General features: G+C 36.6%; 1 protein-coding gene across 1 annotated transcript in view; it reads right to left on the bottom strand.

Moving 5' to 3' along the window:
- STS (steroid sulfatase) overlaps positions 1–23,363 on the bottom strand; it is a 95,771-nt gene that overhangs the window by 35,599 nt on the left and 36,809 nt on the right. Inside the window, exons 6-7 of the mRNA XM_086481655.1 lie at positions 13,034–13,171; positions 391–550 (exon numbers count right to left, since the gene is read on the bottom strand). Coding sequence (XP_086337781.1) covers positions 391–550; positions 13,034–13,171 — 298 coding nt within the window. The remainder of the gene's footprint in view (positions 1–390; positions 551–13,033; positions 13,172–23,363) is intronic.

Genomic DNA, 23,363 nt, shown 5'->3' with positions numbered 1-23,363 from the left:
AAGTTTTAAACAATTTACACTTGCAGTTCCTTTTTCTACCACATCCATTCATGCAGAACAGAGCCCTTTTTCATACATTCATTTTTGCTTTTAGTAAATAATTCTAGGTCTGATTTGACAGATGTTGCTTTTGGTGGTATTCTCTTATCTTCTTGTTGGTTGGTGCTTCTTTTGAAACTTAAGCTGTATTTACATACAGTGTTTCTGTAAAATATATCAGTATGTCAGTATGAAAAGTGACAACACACTACTGTAACTAATGGCAAAAAAAAAGCTTTTAAAACCTAGTTTTTTCTTTTCACTCTCATGTCTACCTTAATAGACATCACCAGAATATATATAAAACACTCATGAGAGTTTCTATAAAACAGAGGTAACTACAGAGCATACCTGTCAGCAGGTAACTGTGCCTTGGCAAGTTTGACTATGGTAGGAAATATATCCATGTTACTTGTTGGCTCATCGATGTAAGCACCAGCCTGTATCACTCCAGGCCAATAGAGAAGCCCTGGCACACGAATACCTCCTTCCCAGTTCATTGATTTTCCACCTGAAAAATGAAAGTTTTGTTTGCTCAGAAATCAATTTATTCTTAGAAAAATGCCCCCCTTCAAGATTCAATTTCCAAATATTAAACATTCTTTCTAGCTAGAATCTTTTCATTAAATGTATTTATCTAATGTTTATTTGCTAGGTTTAGATTTTCCATCTATAATCAGTACCTTTCTCACAGTAAATCTACTAATATGCATTTATTTAGTTTTGAAACAAATTTGAAATAACAGCTGTAGGAAATAAAAAGGCACCTTGTAGGAATCTTCATCTAGAATTTGATCTAGATAGTGTGCCACAGTTACGTAAAGTTATAACCAAAAAAACAGGAATCAAAAATAAATTGAGGCATGCCAAGGAATCTGAGGTATGAACCCAGAGAAGATATATGATATTTTATTAAAAATGGTGCTTTAGCTAGAGGAAAGTACTAATTTAAGTATGTTACTGAATTCTCCTATTCAATGCATTAGGAAGAAATTTGCTACAGTGATGGCAGATCTCAGGATGCTGTGAAGACCTTTTTGACTTCTAAACCAACACAGCTGCATCAAATGCACTAGCAACTGATTGCATTCAACACTACATGGCAGCCTTTTCCTTTATTTCTACAATATCCATCACTGCTCAGTCTTCCCAATATCTTTGCAAAAGGGCAATGTGTTTATTCTATGACATTTCTACCATTACTTAATATATGATTGACACAACTCCGCATGAAGAGCCATCACAAGTACTATTATTAATGTCTTACACAGTCATGTGACTATGTACAGCACTTCAGGTTGATCTCTGAAATTAAAATTTCACTTGGAAAAAAATATTTCTGGTAAACAGTTGGGGTCTGGATGTGGTTAAGCATGGTCTGGGCCAGGCATTTACAATTAAATTGAGATTGTTTTATGTAATATAAATGTCTGAAAGAAGAGGAATATGTGTGTTGAACCCCTGCCATTAACCGAATCAAATAGCAATTCATGGTTCAAACAAAACAACTATGACCATATTTTTCCTGTATCTCCCTTTTTCAAGTAAAAAACCTTATAAAAGAAAAAATTATTACAACAAAGTACTTCAATAGTTTTGTCTCCTCAGCCTCTTAGACCTTCTAAACAAAGTTTAGATGTTGGTGTCAAGCCCAGGTCTTATCATACATCCTGTCCATCTTACCAACTCAATGATCTTTCCTATTTTAGCACGGGTGGATTCAGAATCTATCCGGTTTTTAACAGGTTTTTACCCACTCAGTAAGTTTTCCACAGGTTTTTCAATGTTCATAAAGGTAAGCGGCAACTTCAAGAGAGAAAACTCTCTTTTGCATAGATCTTTACCCATTATATAAATATATAGAGTCTTGTGGCTGAAAAAACTTTAGCTCATGATTCTTTGTTTACTTTTTTTGCTTAGTTTTTTCATGGGCTTTATCAGAATTAGTAATATTGAATACAGAAAATGTGGGTCTGCTGTTGAATGAGGTAGGTGTCATGGTGATGGAGGATGCAGAGAAGGTGGAGTAACTGAATGCCTTCTTTGCTTCAGTCTTTACCACTCAGGCCAGCCCTCAGGAGTCCCAGGCTTTGGAGGTAACAGAGAAAGTCTGAGGAAGGAAGACTTTCCCTTGGTTGAGAAGGATCAAGTTAGAGATCAATCCAATAAACCAGATATCCACAAGTCCATGGGTCCTGATGGGATGCACCCACGAGCGCTGAGGGAGCTGGCAGAAGTCATTGCTAAGCCACTCTCCATCATCTTTAAAAGGTCCTGGAGAACAGGTGAGGTGCCTGAGGACTGGAGGAAAGCCAATGTCACTCCAATCTTTAAAAAGGGCAAGAAGGAGGATCCAGGAAACTACAGGTCATTCAGCCTCACCCCTATCCCTGGAAAGATGCTGGAACAGCTTGTTTTGGGGGTCATCTCAAAACATGTGGAGGAAAATAAGGTTAACAGAAGTAGTCAACATGGATTCACCAAGAGGAAGTCATGCCTGACTAACCTGATAGCCTTCTATGAGGGTGTGACTGGATGGGTAGATGAGGGGAGAGCAGTGGACATTGTCTACCTTGACTTCAGGAAGGCTTCCGACACTGTCTCCCACAGCATCCTCATAGGCAAGATCAGGAAGTGTGGTTTAGAAGAATGGACAGCGGGGTGGATTGGAAATTGGCTGAAAGATAGAGCTCAGAGGGTTGTGGTCAGTGGCAGAGTCTAGTTGGAGCTCTGTAACAAGTGGTGTTCCCCAGGGATCAGTACTAGGTCCATTCCTGTTCAATATATTCATCAATGACCTGGATGAAGGGACAGAGTGTACCCTCAGCAAGGCATTGCTTGTTTTGCTTGTGTAGTATTTCCTTCACAGCTCTTAAAATCTAAGGGTCATTTCCCAGACAGATAGCCACTGTCTAAGAAGTCTGGAGTCTTCTCACTGGAGTTTGAGGGTGCATTAAGAAACGTGTGGCCAGCAGGTTGAGGGAGGTTTTCCTTCCTCTCTACTCTGCCCTGGTGAGGCCACATCTGGAGTGCTGTGTCTAGTTCTAGGCTCCCCAGTCCAAGAGAGACAGGGAACTACTGGAGAGAATCCAGCAGAGGGTTACGAAGATGATGAGGGGGCTGGAGCATTTCTCTGATGAGGAAAGGCTGAGAGACCTGGGGCTCTTTATCCTGGAGAAGAGATAACTGAGAGGGGACCTTATCAACTCTTATAAATATCTAAAGGGTGGGTGTCAAGAGGATGCTAGAACACAGGAAGTTCCATCTGAACATGAGGGGGAACTTCTTTACTCTGAGGGTAGCAAAGCACTGGAACAGGCTGCCCAGGGAGGTTGTGGAGCCTCCTTCCCTGGAGATATTCAAAACCTGCCTGGATGCTGTCCTGTGCAACCTGCTGTACGTGAACCTGCTTTAGCAGGGGGGTTGTACTAGATGACTCCAGAGGTCCCTTCCAACCCTTGCCATTCCACGATTCTGTAGTAGTCAGGGACACGTAATTATCTAGTCTGAAATCAGAAAACTTAGACTTCCTAACATCCAACACTACATCAAGCAACAATCTTTGCTTAAGTTGGTTTTGGAAAGAAGTGCCAAGTCCAGATCTCAACAAGACTATCTGTCTTTTAGAGCAGTCTTAAAAGTTTACTCTTGTCACTGCATCAGATGCAATTCCATTTTCATGATAAAGCATGTGGCTACCTATTCTAAAATTGAGGAATGAGATGCATGGCTTATTTTTTGGTACATTCTTGTAAAAAATATTTTTTTCACAAAAAAAAACCCCAAAACCTAAAGAAAACATAGTTTTAAGTTTATAAAGGTGTTATTTGTTGAGGTTTAAAACACCTGTCACCTAGCAGAAGTGTTCACCCAACAATATGCTGCTCTGTTGTTAATATGGTTGGGTCGAGACCAGTGTAGATTTCAACAGACTGTGCGCATCTTCTGTAGAAAAGATGACTCTATAAATGTACAACAGTCACTAGGATTTTAAAAGTTTTTTGGGAATTATGTGTTAACTAGCAGGAAAGTGTCAAGATTAATATCTTGACTGACCTATGGTTCACAGAAAAATCTGTTGAGTGGGAGCAGTTAAATCTGAATAAAAATACAAGAAAAGTGTAAGGACATAAAATTACAGATATCCTCAAATTAAAATATTTTCAATCAACAGTTATGTTGGGCAGATGATTAGTTCATGAGCCAGATCCTAGTTGTACGTACACATCACAGCAGCTTGTTGGCTGGTCAGTATGGACAGACAGAAAACTCTAAAGGCTGATCTATACCATAGGTAGCTTTAAGCGTGATGCTCCTTTTATTTCTGTATACCTGTCTGAACCTAGTAATAGTGCTAGCTAGATTGGATTGTTTAAATAAATTCTCATTTTACTGTTGCCTCCTGTGTTATCTGAAGACAGAACAATTTCAAGGTAAGTACTGAATCCCATTCCAACACATGTTGCTATTCTTAAAACCTAGATATTGGATCACTTTCACAGCTCCTAGGTTCACAATACAATTTTTTTGAATCACTACAGAACAGGATAGAAAACTTTCATATTACCCAAACACAAATGGAGCACTTCTCAAACTCTGCCTCCCTGCTGTGAGGTACAAAAAGCAAAATGGACTCCACAGCAATGATATCTCTTTGCTTATGTCTGTAAAGAAGTGACTGCTGTTTTCCGTTCAAAAGACTAATTGGAGCATAATTTTTTGATATCTCTGGAGGTTAGGAATACCAGGGAACCAGGGCAGGAATTACAGGTCATTGCGGAAGACTGTCTTCTATTATCTATGCCTATGTGGTGTTCATCTTAGAACTGTGGAGTTGCTTAATGACATTATATGATTACAAATCCCTTGATATACATTGTCTTTAAAACACTGTATCTGAATTGGTTTTGCCTTAAAAAATAATCAACATTTCACTACTAATGCTTGAAACATGAAGCAAACATCCAAATGACTAAAATATTAGAAGGAAAATAAAAAAAATCCACAAAAGATCATTATTTGGTATTTCAGGATCTGAGTCATTAGTTTTGTATTTTGCTTGGACTTGACAACACTGAAACAGAGAAAAGGCAGCAACCTAGCAGTCTGTATGCCTGGCAAACTCCAGCCAGCCTAGCTATGTATTATTTTCGTTCTCCTAGATTCTTCTAAAAATGTTTTTTAAACTGCATAAAACACCCCTGGCTGTATTTCCAAGCATAACTATCTATGCTTTCTGAGTAGTTGCACCCTTCAGTGTTATATTGAACAATAGCCTGCATTCACCTTTCCTGAGCAGGCAAAGTACAGACATAACTCTGCAGTCATCCACAACGTGATGCCAAATTTCCATTTTAACCTCATTTCAAATCCTAGCTAAAAGAATATCTCTTTTTTTTTCTCCCTCTGGTTTAAATTGACTGCTATTACCTACCTCTGGGAATAGAGCTTTTACAAAGGATGATATACAAAGCAAAACTCTGTGGTATATCACTATTAAAATTTTGAATTATGAATAATGAAAACGATTTAAAATAACTTTCTTAGACCACTTTGATTATAACCACACTACCCTTTCCTTCCTTCTTATATTATTTTAAAACCAAAGCTTCCAAACCTAATTTATTCTCTTGAATGACAGAAAAATACAAGGAAATTAATTATTCTACCCATCTGTAGTGGACTTTAGGCTACAAATATCAACAATCAAAACTGCTTACTAAAGCTTACCTTATAAAATGGTCACATAATTTTATTTTCAATGGCAAATTCGCTCTATTTTACTGCTTTTTAATCTGTTTCCTGTACTGCTTTTATTAATTGTCAACCTGAGCTGATCTTGTACAGGTGAATGTAATGGACATAGCTCATTTGGACACCTTCTCATCTGACCTTTCTTCCAATCAAATGAAATGGTCTCTCAGGATATTTACTGTTTCAGTCAAAATTACAAAATGGGTTGATTATTTAAAACTCTGGATCACTTCATAGAGAATACAAAAATACAATACATTTGAAAAAAAGGCCAATTCCTGCTCTTATTAAAATCGAAAGTGAAACTTCAACTAATATCAATAAATATGCAATAGCATAGTTCCTGAGCTTAAAGTAACAGTCAGCTTGACTACTCTCTGGTTTACAGATAGGAAAAGGTTTAATAATAACTCCAAGAAACATTATTGCATGAACTTATCACTGCAGTATATGAAACTGTAGAAAAATAATAAATTTAAAGAAAATATTGGATAATTGATTCTTCCAGTCCTTGTTTAGGTCTCATAGATCTGTAGTAGATTTAAAAAATCAAGGTCTAAGTCCTTAAGAAGTGTTCATTATTATTTTTCATGGATATTAACAAACTAAGAATATATGTATTTCTAAGGCACAAAGCACTTAAAATGTTCAAATGGTTTGCCATTATCAGTATTTGACTCCATTTCCATTAGCAGTAGAACTCAAGACCCACTCTAGCAGCACGACAGTGGCCGAGTGCCTGTATGCGTTGTGCTAAATGTTTCATAAATACAAAGAAAGACAATGCTTCTAATGCGCAGGTCCAAGGTACAGGCAAGATACATTTAGCTATGTATCCAAAAGAAGCTGACAGAGATGCAAAGAGATTCCATAGAAAATCCCATAGTAGGAGTGGGATAGATGTCAACAAGTGATAATGAGGGAGGACTTCTACTGTCTGCATATATACCAGTGAAATAATATAATGAGAAAAAGTGTGGAGAAAAGTTTTTGATGCCTTCACTGTTTACTGTCATAACGTATGTAACAGGAGAGACATATTTTACAACACACTGAAGCTAACTCAAGAAATGAGTCACTAAGCAACTAAAGAATTACCACAAAATAATTAGATTCAATATCTTAGGGTACCAAAGAAGACTATAATCGCATCATTTAGGCCAGTCATCTTAAGCTGCTTGTTTAGTCAATGGAGAGAATATTCTATTCATTCATTTATTCTATTCATCTTATTCTAAAGTAGAGATCTAAAGTATTTTGAAAAAAACTAATCTTATTTCTGTTTCTAAAAGAAAGCTAAGGTGACTAGCTCAAATGGACATGCTTAAATTGCAGATGTCATACTAATGAGAAAGCTAGTGAAAAACACGTAAAAGAAGAATCAGAGCAGGTATCCTGGATATTACCTACAAAAACAATACCTCAAAGTTCCATGCATTTCAACAGAGAAATGTCACTGAACTGAAAAAAAAAAAAAATGCTGGAAAAATTACATAGGAAGTTTTAAGAAGAGACTTCATTTAAACACAATAGTTTCCATATTTCAATCTGAAAAGGTTAATATTATCTATAGAAAAAGGACCACAATTTATATGTTAAAAGTCAGAATAACTTATATGTTATAAATAACTTAGAGGTTTATAAATTATATATCAGATATGACTTATATGCTAATATATGAAAGATCATTCCATGATCTAGTATGAATGATAAAGAGCTGAATAAGAAAATATATGGAAACAAATATTGTTTAAAAAAAATATATCACAAACTTCAAGTTTCCCAAGCAACTAACAGGTCCAAATGACTCAAAGGACCTGTTGGCACAATAGGTCCACAGGAACCATTAGGTTTCTGGGAGAAACTGGTAATTCCTCTGATCAGTTTCTGATCAAAACACTAAGTAGCCAGGAAAAATGTATTATCATGTATGTACTCAGGAGCCCTTCAGGAGTTCAGGCATGAACGTCTTGAGTTGTTGGGATGAATTTCTTACTGAAATAGCCACTATTTTTTGTTTTAGAGGCTGCATCTGGATTTAAACCTTTGAAAGATCTTTGACAAGGACCTTCAGGAAAAGTTTCTGCAACATTAATCATGGGTTAGGAAACAAAAGGTTGTCATGAATCAAAATCTGACTAAAAGGCAGGAAACAAAGAGATAAAACAAACAGCCTGTGACACTTTGCAAAAAAAAGTCAAAGGTAAGGTACCCTGATGCTACTTTGTATTAAGTCCTTTGCTATTTGAATGTATTTACTTCAATTTTGGAATGGAAGTGAGCTGTGGAACTGAAAAATCCGCGTATGACACAGAGTATCACAGGCTGATCAAATTCAGAAGAAAAGATAACGGACTTCACACCAAGCTGGACAAAAAGGAAACAAGAAGTTCAAATTCTGTAAAAATACTCGCAGTACAATGAACATTAGAGAAAAAAATAACTGAACTAGGGTCTACGGTCTTAGTTATTTATACCATAACCTTCACTATGCAAAGACTAATGTTTAATGCACATCTGTAATCAGTAAGACACAAAGACAACAGGTAGTTTATAGGATGAAATGGATAATTTTAAAAAGTATGTACATAAACATGTAGTGATACTTCATGGTAAAACCTGAAAGGTAATCCTTGTAAAGTAATTTTAAAATAATATATTGCACAATTAGAAACAGTTCACAGAAGAAAATAACAAGATATACAGACAAGGAAAAACCCATCAGTTAAGACTGATGAGAGAATTCTTTTCTGCATGAGACATTAAAGGGAAAGAGGCACAATAAAAGTATATGAAACTAAGTAAGCTAGGGAAGGTATAAAAAATTTTCCCTCCTTTATCCTATATCAATGAAGAAACATTATTAAACTTCAAGAGTTTCCATGAAATTTGCATCTGTCCCATTTCAAAACAGTAAATGAAAACACGATGTGCTCATTGCCAAATGATTTAGGCTGTGCTAAGAATTTAGAAAGACTCAAAGTGGAATTTCATCTTCATATGATGAAAACATATATAACTAAACCCCTTTGTAGAATCTAAAGTGTCGGGATTCACATTTTAAACCAAGTTCATACTATCTAGGATTAGGAGATCTTCTTAGGGGTCTTCTTTATTAACTACACAGCTCCTGCATCTTCCTCCAAGGATTCTGATCCTTATATCTGTCAGCAAAAGGCCACTGGAAAGAGAGGCCATGATTTTGATCCATTACTTCAATATTACTATATAATATCTTCCAAAAAAGGATACTGAAAAGATAAACCAGACTGCATAAGACAGCAACTAGTTAAAACACTGTGTTAGCTCTGGTTTCTAATTTCAAGGGCTACCCAAATTTATAGTGACAGTTCCACAGTCAGAATCCAGAGTAATAAAACCTTCAAATAGCAATTTCCCTTTTTGCATTCAGTCTTGCAGCACTGGCCTAACTCTCCAAACTCCTCTTAAATTTTATTACTGATGCTCATTTGGCTGGATATCAATACAAATTAGTGAGTTTGAATTGTGGTGATCTGTTGAGAGCTTTTGATTTTAGGGCAGAACTAATTATTGCTGAGCATACTGCTGCAGCTCTGACAAGAGGGTTAAGTGGCTTGATTCATACTCACATTCATGCAGCACTCATATACAAAAAGATAAGTAGTGGAGATTGTCTAGCAGAGACAGGGAGAAAGGACGTGCCTGTCTTCCAGTTTTGTAAACTACTCATCAGATGAAGCAAATTCCTAGTGTGTGCACACACGAGCACAAGCAGCATAAAGATTGTCCTTTTGTTTTTTAGGCACGTTGCTATACCAGTACCTGAGACATGGGGCGTTACAGGTCTGGTTTTCATTAAATCTGCCAGAGATGTACAAAACTCTAACACTTTTCACTGTACATGCCTGATAATAAGAATAAATTCTTACGTTGAAAATTGCTAATTATGCAATTAATTGATCACTTCTACTTCAGCCCTTTTCAAAATGATGCATAATATACCTGTTAAATTGAGGACTGATTTGGAGATGGAAAGAGTGGAAGATAAAGCAGAAGTCATTGTATTTTAAAATGGTAAAAGTATATTTTACTGATTGCATGAGTCTTTTAATTTCTTTTTATTTTATTAAGAATGTCTCTCATACAATAATTATTTTGGTGTTTTTATAGTGATTATTTTCTATCCCATAATATATTGCAACATTTGCCAGGATAGCATAGGTGGTAACGGCAAACCACACAATTCATTTTAAAACTCAGAAGCCCCATCACTACCCAAGTAACCCTATCAATCAGATTTTTTATTAATTCAGGTAAGATCTATTTCAAATTGTTCTTCAATCTGTAAGTATGAATACAAAATTTTGCAAGGCTTGATAGAAAAGACTCCATTTAATCAAACTTCCTCAGGAAGGCATACTCCCCAGTGTATCTGTCTTCTTTTTCCTCCTTGTCATTTATCCTGTATCTTATGTCTGGCATTCTAAAAGGAAAATATTTTTTAGAGCTTCTAAAACACCTCAGGCTGTGCCTACAGCTACAGATATGTAACCATATGGTTCCTTAATTACTTAAATCACTGTGTAAGGCCTATGTGCTAATGTTCAAGATAGATTTCACTCTGGTGTTAGCCCAAGGGGACCCATCTGATAGTTTGTAACCTGATGGCTTTGGCATTGCTTGTTTTGCTTGTGTAGTATTTCCTTCACAGCTCTTAAAATCTAAGGGTCATTTCCCAGACAGATAGCTACAGTCTAAGAAGTCTGGAGTCTTCTCACTGGAGTTTGAGGGTGCATTAAGAAACGTGTGGCCAGCAGGTGAAGGGAGGTTTTCCTCTCTCTCTACTCTGCCCTGGTGAGGCCACATCTGGAGTGCTGTGTCTAGTTCTAGGCTCCCCAGTCCAAGACAGACAGGGAACTACTGGAGAGAATCCAGCAGAGGGTTACGAAGATGACGAGGGGGCTGGAGCATTTCTCTGATGAGGAAAGGTTGAGAGACCTGGGGCTCTTTATCCTGGAGAAGACTGAGAGGGGACCTTATCAACTCTTATAAAGTGGGGCCAGGCTCTTTTCAGTGGTGCCCAGTGACAGGACAAGGGGCAACGAGCACAAACGAGCACAGGAAGTTCCACCTGAACATGAGGAAAAACTTCTTTACTCTGAGGGTGACAGAGCACTGGAACAGGCTGCCCAGGGGGGTTGTGGAATCTCCTTCTCTGGAGATATTCAAAACCCACCTGGACGTGGTCCTGTGTAACTTGTTGTAGGTGAACCTGCTTAATCAGGGGTTTGGACTAGATGATCTCCAGAGCTCCCTTCCAACCCCTGCCATTTTCTGATTCTGTGATTCTGTGAAAACATCACTATATTGTTATTGATTACTGTATATACCTGTCTTTCTTTCTTTTTACATTTTCGCAGATGATACAAAACGGGAGAAGTGGCTGATCCACTGATGGTTGTGCTACCATCCAGAGTTATCTTGACAGGCTGGAGTAACAGGCCAAAATGAACCTCATGAAGTTCAGCAAAGGGAAATACCAAGTCTTGTATCTGCAGAGGAATAACCTCTAGCACCAGCAAAGGCTGGGGACCGGCTGGCTAGAAAGCAGCTCTTAAAAGGACTTGCGGGTCCTGGTGGACAACTAGCTGAACATAAACCAGCAATGTGCCCTTGTGGCAAGGAAGGCCAACATCATCCTGGGCTGCATTAGGAAGAACGTTTCCAGCAAGCTGAGGGAGGTCATCCATATCCTCTGCTCAACACTGGGGAGATGCACCTGGAGTTCCTGGTCCAAGTGGAGAGCTCCCTGGTACAAGAGAGACAGGGATATACCGGAGTGAGCTCAAAGGAGGGCCATGAAAATTATTAAGCAGTTGGAGCATTCAACATATGAGGAGAGGCTGAGAACGTTGTGACTGTTCAGCCAGGAGAAGAGAAGGCTCAGTGGGTTCTTACCCATCTGTATGGATACATGGATTTGCCCGAGTAAAGTGGACAGAGCCAGGCTCTTTTCAGTGGTGCCCACTGACAGGACAACAGGCAACAGACACAAACACGGAAAATTCCATTTAAACATAAGAAAAAGCTTTTTTACAGTGTGATCAGATACTGGACCAAGTTGACCAGAGAGGCTGTAGAGTAACCATCACTGGACTTTTTTTGACTGACACTGCCCTGAGCAAACTGCTCTAGCTAACCCTGCTCTGCAGGGGCCAGGACTGCAGACCTTGGGAGGTGCCTTCCAGACTCAACTACTACGTGATTTTGTAGTTCTGCAATACCACTTTTTAAAAAAATCATACCTAAAGGCAATTTATTTCTTTCTCTCTACAACTAAAAGTTTCAAGTTTTGTAAATGGATTTCAGAAAACTGTTGGATTTTTTTGATCTTGTCCCCTGAAATATGAAGGGAAAACAAATTACACAGCCACTTCCTAGTGAAAGAGTGAAAAGAACTTTATCTCTGTTAAAAGAATACTCACAGCATTTAATTAAAAATAATTAAAACAAGCATTCCTACCCTATTTCGATAATATTGAAAATTATTAAAAACTTTTTGACATTTATTTTCCTGATGCTGTGTGTCTATCACTTGGACACCAGAAAACAGGTTTTCTGCAGTTTGTCAGAGGGAATCCTTTATTTCATATTTGACAATGAGGTCAATATTTGTCAAAGTTTTTGGCTTGAAATCTTGTCCTCTTCTGGCTGTTGTCAAACTTGCCCATCCCAAACTCAATCCAACTTCTCAATTTTTCTTTTTTAACCCAAAATTCCTTTCCTGCTTTTCTGTAATGAATACACTGGACTCTGTTGCTGTTTCTCCCATCTTTTCTATATCTTAATATCCTATCGTTGCGTGATCCCACTCACTCCATTTAGCTCCTATTTATGATTCCTGATTGCTTACAAACCACCTTTTTTTTCCTTTCTATTCCATCATCCAGCCATTATAGCAAAGTACTATGAACTGACATCCTTCCAAAGCTGTATCTCTGCCCAGTTCAAGAGTATATTTGTTAGTGTTAAAACTCCACAGAGCTCTGGCTGAGCATGTACACTGGTTGAGCTGCTGTATTTGACAAGTCCTTTATATTTACTGCTTACATTTGAATTTAGAATGACAGTCATGAGAAGTTTAGTATTAAGGAAATAAGTTTTGACCTTGGCCACTGAGTACATTATAGTTTTGGAACAAAAACAAGGAGGTGATAGTTTCTGACACAGTTTTTAAGAACCATCAGAGAATGTTCACCTTTATATATGCCATTGTATCCTCCATGGACTTCTCCAGAACTGGAGATTTCTTCAACATGAGCCCCTTGGTCAGATGTAAAGTATACAAGAGTTTTATTGCTCAGATTATATTTCTCCAGCATATTCAGAACTTGCCCTAAAAAAAAAAAAAAAAGAAAAAAAGAAAAAAAAAAAAGAACAGTTTTAATGTCTTCCAGTGGCTTTCTCTTTAACTTTGGCACACACATATTTTTTTTGTCCTTATAACTTTAGTATCATTTTCCATATAAATATTATTATACATAGCGATTGGCACCATTCAACATGGAGTAGGGGACAATTGCACAAGGCTTGTCTCAAGGACCATGGTCAATTGCTGCAGGGTTTCTTGAAGTATAAAATGAGAAGATATGTGCACATCAGAGAAAAGGGCTGATCCACAGAGAACCAGTGACCTTTGCAAGCAGTTGCTCTCAATCAAGGAAACCCCTCAGCAAGAAGATTCAAACAGCTGAGGATATCTAAAAGAGTCTCAGCATGCAGAATAGAGCTAACAGTTTGGGGGTAACACTTTGCTGCCTAGCAACCTATAGAGGTAGCATGGCAAAAATCTCAGTGCGAGTGTTAGAATCAGACATTTTAAGAAAAAAAAGGAAGTTAATGTATGGAGTGCCTCTGGACACGACGTAGTTTCATATCAAACCTACTAATTAGTCCGTAATTTCATTGTGTAAGAATAGACATATACTAAACGCAAAATGTGCAAGGTAATAAAGACACACACATGCACATATTTAAAAGAGAAATCCATATGGATATGCTCGGTAACTCTAAGGCACTATGGGCTCACATTTCATTTTCACAAAGGGGTCCTCACACTACTTTGGCACTGTGGAGAGCCTTGTGGTCCACAGAAATTACATTTAAACCTATTTAGACTGAGTTCCTTAAAGAAGGTTTCTGTATGAAAGAGAGCGAAGCTGCTCTTTGTAACTTGGTCCAGTGAATTTTATACTGATTAGAAATCTAAAATTATTGGTCCTGGAAACCAACCAAAGTATAAGAATATACTTCTTCATATCAGCCCGCAAATGAGCTTTAACCTTGTCCTTTAGGGATCTCAGAGCATATAAAGATAACTCTGTCTTCACAACCATTTTATCTTTATTCTTTTTACTTAAACATCCAAGAATGGTCCAATTTGAATGTTAATTTTGATTTGCTCACCTGTCTACTAAGAATTAATTCATCAGCTGATGCCCAATTATTGTGTCAAAGAGGATGAGATAAGAACTTTGAAATACAGAGCCTTCTTTAATGATTTTCAGATCATCATTTCTGTTGCTGTGCTCTTTTTCTGGATAAGGAGCAGTTACCTTACCTTATTGCTACTCTTTCTTCTTGCTTTTAATGCTATAGCATTCTAAAATTGCCTTGTTAAAAAGGCTGACTGTCTTAATTTCTCATCAGCTCAAGTGACTCGGTCATGAATAAAGAAACATCAGCAGTTAAATAAGTGATACCTGTTGGTCTTGTTTGTAAACCAGGCGCAAAGAAGAAATGTAAGAGTAGGAGAATTTGTTTATGTAAATTTTGAAACCTCGTGGGAGTTTAAATTTCCCAACAGATCTGAGGAAAATCTGTTACAAAGGCTGACATTTTAAAGCTGGTGGGCTGAGGGAAAATCATGCAGATCCATCTGACAAGCCATTCGCTTGCTGCAGCAGGTAGACTTGGTGCCAGAAAAGAAAGAGACAATTTCCCATCGGGTTCTGAGACTGTTTGGAGAACGTACTTGCTAAGTAATTATAATATCCCTTGGAAAGATGTCAATGATGATAAAAAAAGTGGAGTAAACAGATAAATTCGGACATTATGTGCGGGTTTTCAGCCACATGACCTTCAGAGTTCCCTTCCAACCTGTATCAATCTATGATTTTATGATTCTATGATAATAATAATAAATGGCATTGCACAAAAAGATATATGTTCAATAACACGCACAAATGCATTCTTTTTACCTACAAAGTTTTCCTTGATGAAATCGGATTTTCAAATTCATCCATTATATAAAACAAAATGAAAATAAACCAAGAATTCCACTCAGTACATCACATTAAATGATCTCTGGTGATCAGAGACATCTGCTGTCATTCAATAATGGCCATTTTGATTTCCTAATTAATTTGGGAAAAAAATGTGAAGCAATGAAAGGTGTCTCGCTATCACAAATAATTAAATAAAGCAGTCATCATTATGATGACTTTTTTTTTATAACCAAGGTTGAGCAGCTCATCTTGGCCTAAAAAAAAAAATAAAATTCTGACACTCAAATGTTACATATTTCAGAAAAAAAGCACCTCAATAATATGCATAGAAAGTTTCATCCAAATCTTGTTGAACTCAGTGGTAAAACTTCCATTTCCTTCATTTGGGTTTTTAAACACAAAGAGGATTGGCTATATTAGGGTTAATTAACAAACGCTAAAATGATAATTTATTTTAACAACATTTTCCAGTACAGTTGGACTAACAGTGGTAATTCAAATTACACTGTTGTTAGAGAATGGCAATCACAGTGCACTTGCAGAAATGAAGCAAAGCTTCCATTTCTATTTTCATCTTGAACACTGACATCTTCTAGAATAAAAACTATAAATAAGCAATAAAGTGTGTGCTATTAGGAGATAAGCCCTATTAAAGTGCATTTGAATGATGTGGCTACTGTTAACTCAAGCAATACCTTCACTTATTAGCATTTCTAAATGGTAACAAACACAGAAGAAAAATGCCAAGAATGAATTGTGGATCTCTAGGAACAGATATCTTTTCACATGCAATACTGTACCAATTTCAGAAGCAAATACTATGAAGTAGGCAAAATACATCCTTTACTGGTTTTTATAACAATTTCCTTTTTACTTTAACTCGCCACTCTTATTATTTCTGTAGATTTCAGAAACTTTAGAATTAATTTAAAATTGATGTATAAACACTCCCAGGCAACACCAGTTAATGAACAACGAGGAGTTTCATCTAACCTATTTTAGTTGTCTTTGGAAGAGATGAACCACAACTGCAAAAAGGCCTTTTTTACCTGTTGACTAAAAAAGAGGAAACAGGAAACTAGCTCAAAAACACGTGCCTTTGTATTAGATATCAAGGACAGTAAGATGAATCCTACCCAAAGCGCTAGACATGCAACTACATGAGCAATACACTTTAATGAGTGTGGTGATCAGATAAATGACATCTAAGTAAGAGAGGATGGCAAAACTGTATTGCTTCACACATAAGATATGATTGGAAGGGTATCATCATATGTCATGTGCTCTTGAATTATGGGGCTTCAGCTGGCTTAGTATCCCCTTTGAATCCTATTGTTGGTTGCAGAAAGTGATGCAAATTTTAAAAGACTTTTTGGATGTAAAGCCTTCGTACAGAATATGAAACTGTAGGAAAAATAAGCCAAAACACTTGGAAAACTGTAGCTTTGTTCAAGCAACAATAGCTTGCTATCCCATGTAGGAAATTATCAATAAAAAATTGAAAGATCATGGACTGAAAAACATCACTTGAAAGCCACGTTTTAAAAAATTAACAGCTGCTCTGATCTCTGTGGATAGTACCATTTACATTTTTTTCTGATTTCAACAGAACAGATTTGGAAAGAACATTTCTGAACAACAAAATCTAGCTAACTCTGAAGGAGCTGCATAATTTCTGAAGCTATTTAGCAACTAGAATTTCAGATCAAGTTTCTGCTACTATTGCCATTCTAGGAACATATACCCCAATGTAGGTGGCTAATGTAGCAGACAAAGGCATTGGACACTTTTATTTCATTTTTTAAGATACAAAACAGATTAAGGACAGCATTAAGATGTTACTTGTTTTAATTACTACACCAATGTTCCAAAACTGAAGTAAAGCTTTCTCCAAAATATACTGAGGACTGCTGTCTACATTCTGCTCTCTGCTTTTGCTTCAAGCTATATTAAACTATAAAGAGCTCATTTTTAATGTGAAAATACTAATTTCAATGGACTGATAGCCATGTAAAAGTGATAAGAGCAATTGACTTTTCTTTAGAAGGAAACTTGAGAGTGCTGTCAATATCCAGCTTCTCTAATACAGCATGAATGGTAGCTGAACCAGCCTTTCTAATGCTGAACATAATTTCTGGAGTTTTGAACCATGTAAAATTCATACTGTACTCATCTACATTAAGATACAGAGCTTACAAAAAATGACTATTCATTTGAAAACAAGGTACAAACACTGAAAAACAATAAAGTGTTTACAAACATGTTAGCGATTTGGAAAATTTTTCAAAGGTTTAGTCAAGCAAACATACAAATAAACGCATTTGATTCATAAATTAGCTTATTGTCATTTGAAGTCAATAGGACAGAAACATTATTTGTATTAATTTGAAATAATTTAGTCTTGCTTCAATTATGAACAAAAAGCTCTAGAATACAGAATACCTCTGTGTAATTTAGGCATCAGGACAAAATAGTCTATTTGTAAGGAAAGCTTTAAAGCAGTTTGCCAGACTAGTAGAAACAACAGGATTCAGAAGGAGGGTTAAGGATCTGTCTCAGGACAAGACAGTTAATGATAAAGGAAATTTCCATAAATAAAACATCCTTTTCCCACTCCAGCAGACTTTCACATGCCTTTGTTGTATCCAGAAGGTTATAGTAAGCTTGAGACAATTTCTGGACAAAGAGTAACACCAGAAGATCAGCCATCACATCTCTGCCTAGAAGCAGCGATTTGGGTTTTGTTTGTTTGTTTGTTTGTTTTTTAATTTATTTGCTGTTTCAGAATTCCCTACTGATACTAATGTTTGTTTTTGAATAGCATCATTAACCAGAATCACAACTAACTTGTAGTCAGCTGAAGGGGTTCACCTCTGCGAGTGGCAAGCCAGAAGAGCTTTGAATACATGCATAAACTCCAACAAATTAGTTCTACATGCATAAGTATCTGGAAGCTCATATTTCTCCCTGAAAAGTATTGATGCTGTTCAACTATATAGCCACTACACAGCAAACCTCTTGGGACCCTCTTCCTGCTGCAGGAGTTTAATTGGGGTAATTCCACAGTTCATCATCTCTTCAGGGCTCAAAGGCTAAGAATATCACCTTATGAAAACTTAATGTTGCAACTTCCACACACCATCATTCACAAGCTAACAATCATTTTAATCTCTATGTTGATTTCGTGTGATGAAAAAAGATACTTCACTCTTTAAGCACTCAGATCAGTGCTCTGATTACAAAATCCACTGACTAAAACCTTTGTATAAAAACAAGCTTAGTAACTAAGATCAAGACATCCCTATCTTAATTTTAGCTTTTGTACATTTCAGGTTATAAATATGCAAATTTTTTGTGGTATGCTCAGAGACATCCAGTTTCCCCTTGATAAATATGTAAATCAGTTTGTCTCTGCAGTGGGGAAGCAATTATCACTTTCAGACCTAGTCATTGAGCACAACACTTGAGGTAAAGATGGAAATAATAAAACCATTGACAGCAACACAAAAAGTGGCTGCACATATGGTGAACAGTACATAAACTCTGCATGCAACTTGGTTAACATTCAGAGCTAGAACACAACCACTGGAAAGCGTAAATTCTGGGATGAAGCAATACGTGGATGTTACAGCATATTATCTAGCCAATCAACAGAACACATACACCTAAGAGGCCGAGTGATTCTGCACAGGGGGATCATTAGCATATAACCTCAAAGGTGAGAGTGAATACTAGCTAGTATAACTGTTGACTAGAACAGAAAAGAAATGCACAACTAATTACAAAACATACAATAATTCCTGCAGGAAGAAAGTGGAGCGTAGATTCAGTGGAAAGTCTTGAATCAGTCGTACTGTGCTACCATTATTTTTTAAGTTATGCTCTGGAAACAGCCCATACAATGAATTCTTCTTCTAAGTACAAAGCTGGAGTCTCAAATGGGCTAAGTTCCTGCTACGATAGGCTAGTGGGATCTCCAACATCACCAGGACATTCTGCCAAACAAGTATCATCTGGTTCTGAAAAACCACATTTATATTAGTGTTTTAATTCATATCAGGAGCGCATATTTACAGTAAATCCAATCATGGAGAGTTAATGTAATTCTGTTCGCATGGCAAAGCCCTCTTGGGTTTCGTGACCTGGATTCTTTGCAAATTAAACTAAACTCAAGGATGGACTCTGGGAAGGCACCTAAGGCACTCTCACTACTGATGTGCATTCAGTCTATGGGACCACAGTAGAGATGGTTTGAAGTGGATTTTCTGCCTCTGCTGGTGTGCTGACAGTCTTTCTCCAGCTTAGAAGATAGTTGAGACCTGCCGCTGTTGGCAGTTCAAAACATGGTAGGGTTGATGAATCCTACACTGAAACTGATGCTAGCACAATCAGGCTTAACCTGTGCATACTGTAGATACACGGAGGGTGGGATTTACATACAGTGTGCACATCTACATCTGACATAGTTATTATAAACATTTTAAAAGTCAATGAAGCAAAAGAAGCATTTTCATGTGCAGCTCACCTATCTTAAGATGTGAATTAATTTGGCCCCAAAAATTCTGAGTTCTTTTCACAACGAGGTAAGGTGAAGCAACTGCCCCAGATTTAGCTACCTACAACTACCATTCAAATCAGTAGTTGTTAGGTCCAGACAGTCTGTAGAACACCAAACACTTTTCTGTTGGTAGACTCAGGGTGACACAAGTAAAATCAGTGTAAGTGCTCAGAGAAAGGCAGTCTTTTTTAAAAAAACAAAGCAACTTTGCTGTGGGGTCAGTAAAGCTATCAGTGTGAATTTGCTTTCTGTTTGGATTTGGATTGTTATGTAATTGTAAAGTTGTAAATGGCCTGTGACTGTTTATACAGTCTTATAAGTATAATGTGTCTTTCAGACCCTCAGGATAAATTTTCAGCATAGTGCACAGCAGATTTGGTATGCACTGCTTAGTAGCTATGAATAAATCAACCAAATTTTGACTTATAATTATGCATAAGACAATTTTTTCCTAGAGATAAGTACCACAACTCTTATTTTTCTCATTCATATAGGGTTCAAATTATTTTGTGAACATGAAAGTTGGAATGATACTTTAGATATAGATAAATACATGTGGATAATAAAGCATAGAGTTAAGATGTGGTTATGAAAATTGTGAAGACCTGCAAGTATAGCTGCAATATAGACAATGAGGGATGGAAATGTTTTCATATTTACATCAGCATTACAACACTAATGATGGACCATTAAAGGTCAAAAGTGTAACTATTCCGTGTCTATATCCTTATTAGTATTAAAATTAGCTAATAAATGTATTGCCTGAAATTCACTTTTAGACCTTACATCTGTTGAACATAAGACTATGTATTTCTAATGTAAATCTTAATTTTTAGGCTACTTAAAATGCTAAAATATGAGAGATGGTCATGTAATTTTAGGAGGGTCCATTACATTTGCATTTTGCATGACAGCTGCGATGTAACTTTTTGGGTAAATTTGCATGTTCATTCTGCACACATCTGAGAATAAGATGCTGTTTCGCACATACGACTAAGATACATAATGCAAAAGATACTATCTAGTTCCCTCCGTTGAGGTCTCTCATGTTTTCTTTCGAATTTTGGAAGGGATTTCTTTAGGTAGGACCTAGGCAAGCTGTAATGACAACCAAATGATGCTATTCATTTTTGAATTAGACTGTCAGGTGAAGTTAAGGCTTCAGCCATTTGATCATTCCAATATATGCTGATGGTGATTGATTCAGTAACTGTGGAGTGATAAAAGAAACTCCATATCTTCAAAGGTTTAAACATTTATTAATGTCAATTTTAAACTGAATATGTATATGCTCTTAGATCCAAATGCCTAATGCCAACATTTTGCCAGATTAAAGTATGAAGAATTACGAAGAATTTAAAACAGGGCAAGTAATTTAACCCCACGATTTAATCCTCTGAACTTTTCTAAAAATTTCAAAGTATTTGTCAGTGTGATTGTTTCATTTTTATAACGTTTATTAAATAAAATTGGAACTGGGATAAAATTGGTTGACGTTAGAGCATAAGCATTTCTTGTCTTTCAGCAGTCAAACTTCTTTAATCTTTGCTGAATTTGGGAGCAGGTTTTAAACATCTGCTATAAATCATATAACATAAATTTAAGGGAATTTTATCAAGATCAAATTAATATTCCTCATGAAATCTTAATTCTCTCAATTTCCTGTTTTTCTGATATTAATTGTGCAAATCTAATCTTACATGAAAGTAGCTATGCATTAACTCATCCCCAAAACGCAAGACGCCTTTTTTTTTTCCCCTTGACATGATCACCACCATGCACACTTGCTAATTCACCTACTTCTCCAATTGCTTTTGGGCAACTCAATGGCTTTTGTGCCTAAGTATTGAAGCCTACTGTGCAGTCACCATCTCCAAACCATGCTAGCTGTGTAGGAATCTGTGTACAGACTCTATTAATATCAATAAGAAAGCAAACCTGGCTGTGAAAATTGTCCTCAAGGGAATTTTCCACCAATGAAAGTAAACTCCAATCTGTCTTCTCTAAATGACATTCTGAACTTAGTAAAAAACAACAAATCTTTATGATTCAGCTTTTTTTTTCAACTTATTCTCCTTTTTTCCTTTTTTTTTTTTTCTGGTATGTGTCTGTGTTCAATATCACAGTATCCGTGCTGATTTAAACGCCAGAAAATCTTTTCAGAAGGGAAGGCAAATAATTTTTCAGGTCATTCTCATTGATCATAGATGACTGGCTCAGAAGATTGCTCACTAGCTTACAAAATGGAACTTTGATTCCTTAATTCATCTAAGTGCTCCTGAAAAGATATTCCCAGCCTATTCAGAAAGAGGTTTTGTTGAAGTTTCAGAGTAGTACTCAGTAGCATAGCAGATGTCTACAAGAAAAAAAAAAAACAAACAAACAATACCTGCGTTTTTCTGGACAAAGGCCTGGAAAAAGAAATACATCACTGTTATTTTAAAATGGTTTGGAAATACCTGAGGTCTCTGCTTAGACCAAGCTGTATTTGATGCCCCCAAGATATGGAGGAGGCATGAGATCATGGAGGGCCCTGAGATAATCAGGCCTGTTTCTTTGCCTTTTCTCTACATAATTCTTACTCACAAATAAAGCGAATATGTGACATGTGAAATTACTAAAATAGTTATTGATCTAAGTTCACAAACATTCAACAATATGAATGCTATGTGTCATTTGGTTTGTAATGGGAAGTTACAAAAATGGACTCATGAAACTTTCCTGTGTGAAGGCAAGGCAGATTTCTGGAAAGGCTGTTTTGTATACAAGAACCACATACAAGTGAGATGTGGTTTTTAGGATAAATCTGAAGGCTAAATTTGAGAAGGATCATTCACATAGCAACACCACAGATCAGATGAAATATTAACATAGATAAAAGGAACAAATTAATCTAACTGTAAATAGTTTTTATTTGTGGAAGAGAGGAGTTATTGCCCAGGTAAAGTCCCCAAAGCACAGATGGTAAATAACCACTGGAAGGCTCCAACCAGCACATTTCTTAATTATGGGAATAGCACTATTCCTATGGATAGAGAGGCAGGTACAGGATTATTCCATCACTATTACTATAATTTTTAAAGGACTAGTTCTTTCTGACCCCTACAACATCAAATTTAAGGAGGCTGTATACAGATATACATCCTTGAACAGGAAAGGTTTGACATCTCTATATTAAGCACACAACAGCAAACGGATTTCTTCTCTCAAAGGTGTTGGAAAAGTATGGCTAGCTATACACAGCAACCGACTGTATCATTACCAAGATTCAACAATTAAATATGAAAACAGTAGGACAGACCGGTTGCATACGTTTCCTGATAGTGTATTTGTTATACCAGTGCCTCCTATTTAAAACAATTATTTTCTACTCTCTTACTGTGTATTCCTAAAATTAATACAGAACAAGAGAAGTAATTAAATGTCACATCAGAAAATCAGTTTACATTCTGAGAGAGAAATGTGATATTATTCTCTAGTATTTTTTGCCAAAAAAGTCCTCAAAGCTCTTTTTAACTCAGTCATCTACTGTTTATGAGCAGCACCTGGGGGTTATTGCAACAACTGGCTGACAAACTAGAGCAGAATCACTCAAAAGTTGAAATTTGAGTGGACTGAGAAATTTGGGATACGGGGCTTGACTACCTCAGCTCTAAATTTTGCAACTATACGTAGGATACATCTTGTAGAAATGTTTTAGGTATTTTTTAAAGAAAAACTGCTAATTTTGTGCCTTACTAAAA

This window comes from Leptosomus discolor, chromosome 1, assembly GCF_034619465.1.
Source record: "Leptosomus discolor isolate bLepDis1 chromosome 1, bLepDis1.hap2, whole genome shotgun sequence".
In the NCBI taxonomy this organism is placed as follows: domain Eukaryota; kingdom Metazoa; phylum Chordata; class Aves; order Leptosomiformes; family Leptosomidae; genus Leptosomus; species Leptosomus discolor.
Note: the sequence above shows the minus strand (reverse complement) of the source record. Positions and strands in the feature narration are given on the sequence as shown.